This window comes from Apis florea, unplaced genomic scaffold, assembly GCF_048593485.1.
Source record: "Apis florea isolate Af1SG1 unplaced genomic scaffold, ASM4859348v1 contig_3078_pilon, whole genome shotgun sequence".
NCBI lineage: Eukaryota > Metazoa > Arthropoda > Insecta > Hymenoptera > Apidae > Apis > Apis florea.
The window spans coordinates 3,193,594-3,203,309 of NW_028256702.1; the positions used below are offsets into that span (position 1 = coordinate 3,193,594).

At 15.9% G+C, this 9,716-nt stretch overlaps 1 protein-coding gene across 4 annotated transcripts; it reads left to right on the forward strand.

Annotated features, from left to right (window-relative positions):
• The first annotated feature begins 1,752 nt into the window (after positions 1–1,752).
• On the forward strand, positions 1,753–9,716 carry LOC100867980 (cysteine-rich PDZ-binding protein). Of its 4 annotated transcripts, XM_086908514.1 has the most exons (3): positions 1,753–1,824; positions 4,780–4,827; positions 9,030–9,716. In XM_086908514.1, exon 3 carries the CDS (start codon positions 9,056–9,058, stop codon positions 9,356–9,358), a length of 303 nt encoding a protein of 100 aa, XP_086764640.1. In that variant the 5' UTR covers positions 1,753–1,824; positions 4,780–4,827; positions 9,030–9,055; the 3' UTR covers positions 9,359–9,716. The 4 variants fall into 4 exon arrangements, with proteins under 4 accessions (XP_086764640.1, XP_086764641.1, XP_003697139.1 ...); XM_086908515.1 differs by lacking the exon at positions 4,780–4,827 and having other exon boundaries at positions 1,759–1,824; XM_003697091.4 differs by lacking the exons at positions 1,753–1,824; positions 4,780–4,827 and adding an exon at positions 7,641–8,304.

A 9,716-nucleotide genomic window follows, 5' to 3' on the forward strand; every position in this document is an offset into this window, starting at 1 on the left:
TGTTATCAAATTATTTCAACAAATTAATATTAAAACTTATACCAATATTTTTGCCAGATTTGTAGCAAAAACATACTAATGAATTATTTGCATTATATATTATTTAATTGAATTTTTTAATCTTCTTTTTCTTTTTGTTTCTAAGAATGTAATAAATATTAAAAAATATTATTTTCTAAGAAGATATATCAGAAAACAATAACAACAATGAAATAGTACCATATATTGCAATTATTATTATACACAACCAAAATATATAAATACTATATTAAATTTGTTTATTTTTGGATTTTGCTTTAATAAAAAGAATTATACTATCATTATTTTTTATTATATATATATATAATAGTTTTGAATTTATATTTTAAAATATTATATTTATATTTATTTTACATATTTATACATCTCTTTTTTATATTAATGATTCATCATGGTAAGCAAAATACGCAAAAGAGAAATTATTATTTGAACTGCAAATATATATATATATATTTTGAATATGCAAAAGATATTTTCAAAAAAAGTTTTTAAAAAAACAAATAATACAAAAAATAGGAAAATTACTTAAAATAGCTTACAATAATCAAATCAAATTAAGAATTAAAATAAGAATCTTAAAATAAGAATCTTAATCATAATTTAATTATTATCTTCTACATGTATATAGTAATATAAAAATAAAAAATTAATAATATCGTGCATATTTATACCTAAAAATATTTTTTAAGATATGTCAAAAACTCATAATGCTACATTTGTAATCAATTTGGCATTAAAAAGTTATAATATTCAAATTTAATGTAAATTTAGTGACAAAATTTGGTACAAGATTTCAAAATTGATACGTAATAATGATATAGATGGATAGAGACTTATAGACAAGTTGTAAAAATTTTGTATATGTTATATATATATATATATAAATATATACAAATATAATACTTATATTTGTGATATACTTATAATTGCTGATCCAAACATTTATTTTCTTTGTAATCCCATTATTCTATATTTATGTTATATCTTATTGTCTGTAATAATATTTATATAAATATAGAAACAGTTAATAAACATGATATTTTGAAAATAAAAATTATATATTAAAAATATATATATAATAATATATAAATAATATAATAGTTTATATAATAGTTTTATATAATAGTTTTATATAATAATATAGATATAAAATATAAATAAGATATATATATATATATATAAATAATATATATGTAATACATAGTGATACATATATTAATGTTATTCCATTAATTTTTTGACGCACTTTATTTAGAAAATGATATTCTTTAACATTTACCTTAAAGTCTAGGTATAAGAAATTTAATTATACAATGCAACCAATATTTGAAATATGAAAGATATATAGATTTTAATATACAGATATATAGATAATATATAGATATATAAATTTATGCAGATTTTAATGTATTTTACCTTCAAGACTTGTTATATTTTAGAAACCTTACAAGTTTTAATATATTTTTGGAGCTTATTTATTTATATATTAATTTATTAATATAACTTGCCAAGCAAATCTTATATCAAATCTTATATCGATATTTTAAAGACAAGTTTATATTAGATTTTTCAAAAATCTGTTAAAGTTATATTTAAAATAGCAACTAAATATATTAATAATATAATATAATAATAATATAATAACGTATTAATATTTATGAAAAAATGTGCGAAGAAAGCGACATCTATCAAATGAACAGTGCGAGCAGCTTTCGAGATGCGAGAATCAGTCAGTAAGAGTTGAGAGAGAATCGATGTTGTGGTAGCCATTACAAGCAAAAGATAGTGCGTGTCTAAACAATATTTTGTATCGTACATTCATATATTTTTCATTAATTCTTGATAAATCAAAATAAAACGATGTGATTGCGATAATATATTAATTATTATTATATTATTATTATTATTATTAATATTATAATTTGACGGCATTCAATCAATAATTAATATGAACGTTTTATTACAAATAATGTTTTAGCATATTAGTGTTTATATATTAATAAACATTAATTTTAACATTAATTTGAGACATCAAAAATTATTAATATTTTTTTGTATCTTCTTATCTTTTATAATTTCTGATAATTTTTGTAAATAAATTTAAAAATATTAATCTTAAATTTAGAAACTGATTCAAAAATTATTATTGTATTAGTATGTGTAAAATTAATTTCAAGCATATTTAACAAGTTACAAGGATGCTATATTGATTTTTATTCACAATTTATCCAATGAGCAAAATCACATTTTTGTATTGTAATTATCAAAAATTATTAGATGATGTTAAAAAAATTGACAATTTTTGATAGTTTAAAGTTATGATTTGACTTAATATATTAAGTCATATATTAATATATTCATATATTAATATGATTAATACATGATTAATATGATTTAATACAATCTAGAAAGATTTATAAGATTTATATTTATAATTTATAAAATTTTAGATTTATAAAATTTATATTCATGTATTATATATATAAGATTTATATAATTTAATTATTTTATATAAATTATTTTATAAGTAAAATTATTTTTTTTATGTAAATTTAAAATATATAGTATTCTAAGTTAAATGATGTAAGCAAATAATTACTAAGCAATTAATTACAGCTCATATCACAAACATAGAAACATAGAAAGTAATATACAATATTTTTTTTATATGTTATATCAAAAAATTAAGAATAATTCAATCTTTTTAATATATATTTTATATCATAAATCAATCATGATTATGATCATGAAAATTTAATTTTTACTATCAGAATATTAAATGTTATTATCATTATCGAAAATTAGATATCGTATTGTCATGGCATTGAATTTAACATTGCAATATATACATATCACGACAACGAAAATCCTAATTTACTGACATCCTGAATTAATTTAGTCTTAAACCATATAGCATATATTTATAAATAACTTTCGATATAATCTTAATAACATGTCTTAATAACAAAAATAAAATGTATTTACTAATTGTCATATGTGGCAAATGATAAAAGTTTTCTTTTCAAAGCAATAACATATAATAAAATATAAATATAAGAATATATAAATAAATAAATAAATAGAAATAAGGATATATAATAAATATAAAGCAATATATAAATATCTAAATGTAATCATTAAGTTAAGTCTAAAATATATATTTATTTTAGCTCTTTCCTTAGTTTTTCTTAATTTAGTTGTTATTTTATTATTTTTTATTTTATTCTTATAATTATAAATATTGTTCATTTTAAAATTTTATCTTAAAAATTATAATTAGATTTAATATAAATAAAATTACAATTTAAAAAAAATTAAATTTTGATTTTAATTTTAAATTTTATTGATTTAATTTGTAATTATTTCCTTATATTTAAAAAATATTATATATATATTATATAATTTAAAAAATATGTTTAAAAATAAATTATTTGTTTATCGATTACAAAGTAAAATAGTTTTGATTTAATAAAATTTAAGTTTTGATTAAATAAATTTATTTTTTATTCTATTATAATTTATTGATAAATTATTTCCTTTATAATACAATTGCATGTACAATAATTTATAATTTTAATTAAATAATGTGATTAAATTTTATATTATTATTTCTATATATAGAATTCTATATATATTCATAATGTTTATTATATATTCATGGACAAATGTATATAGATGATTATATATAGTTAATTTTACAATTAATATATATATATATATATATATATATATATATATATATATATATATATATATATATATATCTAATATCTTTATATGCAATAGATGATTGTTTTTTTTTTAGAAATCGTATCTTTATTTCAACAATTTTGTAAATATATAGAAGATCCCAAAAATGTGGAAACATTTGTTATCTAATTATTTTTAAAATAATTTCAAACAACAATTTTTTTTATAAAAACTTTTATTACAGCTTTGTTAACGAATTATTAATAAAAAAAATACTAATATACTCAATCATTGAATGTGTAATCTAATCAAACGTTGTTTGCTATGTTTGCTATTAATCGAACAAACAAGTTCAAATAACATATATTGTTGAAGTATATTGAAGTTTATTTATTCAATATCGAAAATATGTTTGTAATTTATATACTGTTCGTAATATAATTTGATATAATTTTTTAATTTCATATCGATAAAAAAATTTTTTTATTGAAAAAATATTTATCATATTTAATATTTTTTTAATTAAATTTAGTCATGCTCCAAATGATTAAAGTTACAATAGCAATATTATTTGATATGTGTATTTCACTATGTTTTGTTTAATTAAAAATAATGATCAATTAAGAAAATGAATATATTTTCAATGTATGTTTTATGTTTCACGATTTTATTATGCTAATTAATTAGTACCAATCATCAGGTTTCAATTATTAATATCATCTTTCCAATTTATGAATTCTAATATTAGATTCGAATTATAATTTTTAAATTTAAAAATATCTCTTCTGATTTTTAAATTTAAATATCTTTTAAATTAATGATTTGTTAACAGAATTAAATTGTATTTTTTTATAGGAAATTATTTATCAATAAATTATTTAATGTATTCAAAATTATCATTTTATTTAAAAAAAAATATGATTGAAATCTTGTATACTTAAATTACAAAAAAATAATTTATACATGATACATTTTTTGAACTAAATAACTCTTGTAAAACATTTTTTTGATAATTTCAATCTCTCATAAGATGTTCCATTGTTTGTACAGGAAAATCTTGTATAAAATAAACAAGCGGCAATCGCATATTGACGTATGGTAAGTACTATATATAACGGATATACATAGGCAAAATTTATTCACTTAATAATAGTAATTTTTTGTTAAAATTTTTATTAAAATTAAAATCTAACATATAGAGAAAAATTATTCAAAATTTTATTTTTTCTAATATATTTTAAAATCATCAAAATCAATGAGAAATTTTTCTTTATTTCTAATTAAAAAAAAGTAAAAAAAAATTAAATTAAATTAAATTCTCAAATTAAATAATAATCAATTAATATTAATTATGATAAATGTTTTTTCATATTTTTAGTTAAATAAATATTTTAATTAAATAAATAACATTTAAATCAGAATATATTATATAGGAACTTTTTAAACTTTTTATTATATCTATAAAAATTTTTACATTATACATGTTAAAAATTTATATATATATATATATTATATATATGTGTATGTATTAGTTATTCATAAAAAAAATAATATACAAAAAATGTTCGGTTCAACATATACTTAACATTAACTATCTATAATCTAAATTAATTCTAGATCTAATTTTTATTAATTATAGATAAAATAAAATAAAATAAAATAAAAAATAATAATAAAAATAATAATAAAAATTTATAATAAAATAACTAAAATAATAATAAAATAGTAATATAAATTAACAATTTTGATTTTCTTAGTTTTATAAAACATTTTAAGCAATCTTATTGTTATTACAAAAGATTAAAAATTATTTTTTGTTAACAATATATTCTATTTTTATTATATTTTATTCTTACTTTAAATGAATTTATTATTTCTTTTTAGTATATGTTGTTTATCTATTACATGATCTAATTGTTTGTATGAGAATGTTCATACAACTGTATAAGATTTATTAATTTAGATAATTTAGTTCATTGATAAATTAAATTTGCTTAAGCAATAACTTAAATTCTTAAACTTATATTTTATTTAATTGAAAATGCGTTTTTTTTTTGTTTATTTTGCAATGCTCAGAGAATTTTTCATTTTGTGAATATTTACATACAAATTGTAATTGTACTATATTTAATATTATTTAATATTATATTTATGATTATTTATATATTACATATGACTTTATAATAAATAACAAAAATAAAAAATTGATTTATTGTATATTAAAAGTAATTCAACAATATAGATCATTATGATATCTTTATAATAATAACATCTAATTAATAATTATAATAACAAAAATATTCAGATGCTTCATATTTTTACTTTACTTAATATTAATATTTTATTGGATAATTAATGTTATTTATATATTATAATTGTGTTAATCGATATACTATAAACTAATGATTTTGTAAAAATACAATCAATAGAATTTCATACTTTTATAATTTTTTTTTGTTTATGATATTAATTGAAATTTTTGCACATTTCAGTTTATAAAGTTTTAATAAATTAATATTTGGTCTTTGCAGTGAAATATTTAATATTATATATAATTTATATATAATGGATTTTTTTTATTTTTCATTCAAGCTATGTTTTGAATCATTATTTTATTGGAAATGAAAATCTTTCAATAATCTCAATTTAATAATATTATCTTTGAAATTAATCGTAAAAAATATATTTAAATATATTTATCGAGTATTCCATTGATAAATTTATTAGCAATCATATAATCCTACATCATAATAGAACAATTTATATAATTTATTATTCAATTTTCCAATTCCATATTTTTTTTTTTATCTTTTCCATATAGCTATCTCTAAAAATTACAATGTGTTAAAGAAGCACATCATATTTATACACATATAACAAGACATATTTAAAATAAGAAAATTAAATTTTTATTTGCATATGCAAGATATTTTTGTCCTATAAATCTTTTTATTATCAAAATAAAGAAATAATCAGATTAACAATAAATGCTATAAAATTTTTACTATTATCATTAATAATTTGGAACAAATTGATTTAAATGTAGACTATATGTTGCTAGCAATGTTTTAAAATTAAAAATAAAATTCAAATATTTCTCAGATTATTCTTTAATGTGGATTAAATATTTCTTTATATAAATGTTTGTTTTAAATATCTTAAAACATATAACAAAAGAGCAAAGAAATATTATTTCAGTTTAAGATTCATCAATATATAATAATTTTCAATTTCTTTGTCAAACATTTCAATTCATATTTATGAGATGAGGAATTTTTTCTTATAGAATGATAATTTCTTCATTTTTTTCAATCAATTTTTTTGTTCAACTTAAATTTCATTTGTAATAATTTTTTTTTAATTTTAACTTATTTACAATACAATATCATGGATTTATTTTTATTTAAAATTTTTGCAATCTCATTGTGAAATCGATTTTCCTTATACAATCGTAATATTATCTTTCATTTATATTTTTGTGTTTCTAATTTTTCGATATTTATTTTAATTACTACACTGCATAATTTTATATATTTATATTATATAAAATATCTTTTTATTGAAATGACATCTTAACATCAAATAAATACTGATACTTTCATTTAATGTCAATATTTATCTTTTTTGCTATAAAAAAATATGAAACGTTCGTTATTTTTGAGTCATTAAAAATTATTACTTTTATATTATTAAGTTATTTTCAAATTTTATTGATATAATCTTGAGACTTCCTTCTTATTATTAAATACTAAATTGTTTAAACAAATTTAATATACGTATTTCATTCATTAAAGATTGTAAAAGCGTTCAAAATTATATATTTATTTAAAAAGTAAACATAATTCCTATATTGATCGTAATAAATCATAGAGGGCATAAAAGATATTTTATTTTTTTGAGTTGGTATTTTTAAAACATATAACATGAAGTCTTATGAGATGTTTATCTATTCTGTATTTTGTTGTGCTTGTATTTAAAATATACTGTGATTTTAAGTAAAAAGTTTGATATTGGTATTTTGATAATAATTAGTAATCACAGCGATTATGTGATTTGTTTACTTTTAGTGATTTGAATCAGTGAAATATATAATGCATAAATATATATATATATATAAATATGTAATACATAACGTATATTTAAAATGTAAAATATAATAAAAAAAAAAAACAATATTTAAAATTAAAATATTATTTTTATAATTTATTTAATCTTTGTTTTTTTAGATATTTTTTATATACAAACATAATAATATAAATGTAGTAATAAATTAATTATACCACATGTAAATATTTCTATAAATATCATAAAATTTCTATTATAAAATATAATTTGAGTTCTCTTACATTAAGAAATATAAAATAGTTATTAAAAGAAGTACTTTTTATGAACATACATATATATATAATATATGTGTATGCATAATATATATTTCTTGATATGTAATTTTTACTAATATTAAACATGATATTAAATCTCAGAAATTGAAACATTGTCTACATAAGTATTAGCGCTATATTATTAAATTTATAAATATCTATTAATCGTGAGTTACGAAATTATAATATTTAATAGGTTAAGTATTTTTTTTTTTTTAATTATAATATTATTTAATATTATTTTTTTAATTATAATATTAATTATTTTAATATTTATTGTTTAAACGAAAAAGTAATCATGTATAAAATGTGTATAATTAATAATGCTTGATTATTACTTTAAAAATGAAGTAAATAAATGCTTAACAACAAAATTACAACAAAATTACTTAAAAATAAATAAAAAATAATGATTTGATTAGTTGCTATTTTGATTTGAAAATATGAAATAAATAAAATTTATATATATTTTTAATTTCCTTATAATTCTTTTAAGATATTTTTTATTTTCTTATAATTCTTTTAAGATATTAAAAATTAATTAATTTATAATATTTTAATTTATTTCAATATATTTTTTATAATTATTACAAATGCAAATTTTGTTATATAGTTTTATATTAATGTTTTGTATTTCAACTTGGAATTCTATCTATTCATTACTATTCCAATAAGTTTTTAAAAATGTTTTATATTATATATATTATAAGTCAATTTAATTTTTAAAAAATCTAATATAATGTAATATAAATAGGTACAAGTTATTATTATTTTTATTCATTTTACATAACATAAAATTACTTGTAAAATGATTATTGATATAAATTTGTCTTATAGTTGAGATGCGAAGCATTAACATATATTATATTTATAATGTAAAAATCACATATTATAAAAGTATTTTATTGTATTCTATTTTAGAATAAAAATTTCATATCCAACTCAAAATGGTTTGTGAAAAGTGTGAAAAGAAATTAGGAAAAGTCATAACTCCAGATCCTTGGAAAAACGGTGCAAGAAATACAGTAGAAAGTGGAGGACGTAAAGTTGGAGAAAATAAAGCACTTTCTGCAGGAAAGGCAAGATTTAATCCTTATACTACTACTTTTGAGACATGCAGAATATGTAGGCAAAAAGTACATCAAGTTGGTTCACATTATTGTCAATCATGTGCATATAAGAAAGCTATATGTGCAATGTGTGGTAAAAAATTAATGAGTACAAAAAATTATAAACAATCTGCTACATAGAAATTCATTTGTTATTATATTATATCAATTATAAAATTAATTTAAAAGAATTAATTTCATTTAAACAAACATATTATACTAATTCAAATAATAGAACTAAATATATTTTTGTGATTTTAATAAAATATGATGAATAAATACTAAAACAAATTTTTTTTTGTAAAAGAAAAATTAAATTTATTATTTAGAGTTTAATTTTATATTTGAAAAACTTTTTATGAAATAATTTAATATTTAAAAATAATAAAAATTTATAAATTATATAAAAAAAATTAATTGAATTTTATTTTTTAAATGTAATCTAAGAAATCTTGTATTGTATTAGTATAGTAAAATAAAAAATCCTTTAAGAAAAAAA

Coding starts and splice junctions, on each gene's coding strand:
- LOC100867980 (XM_086908514.1), top strand. CDS start 9,056: ATGGTTTGTGAAAAGTGTGAAAAGAAATTAGGAAAAGTCATAACTCCA.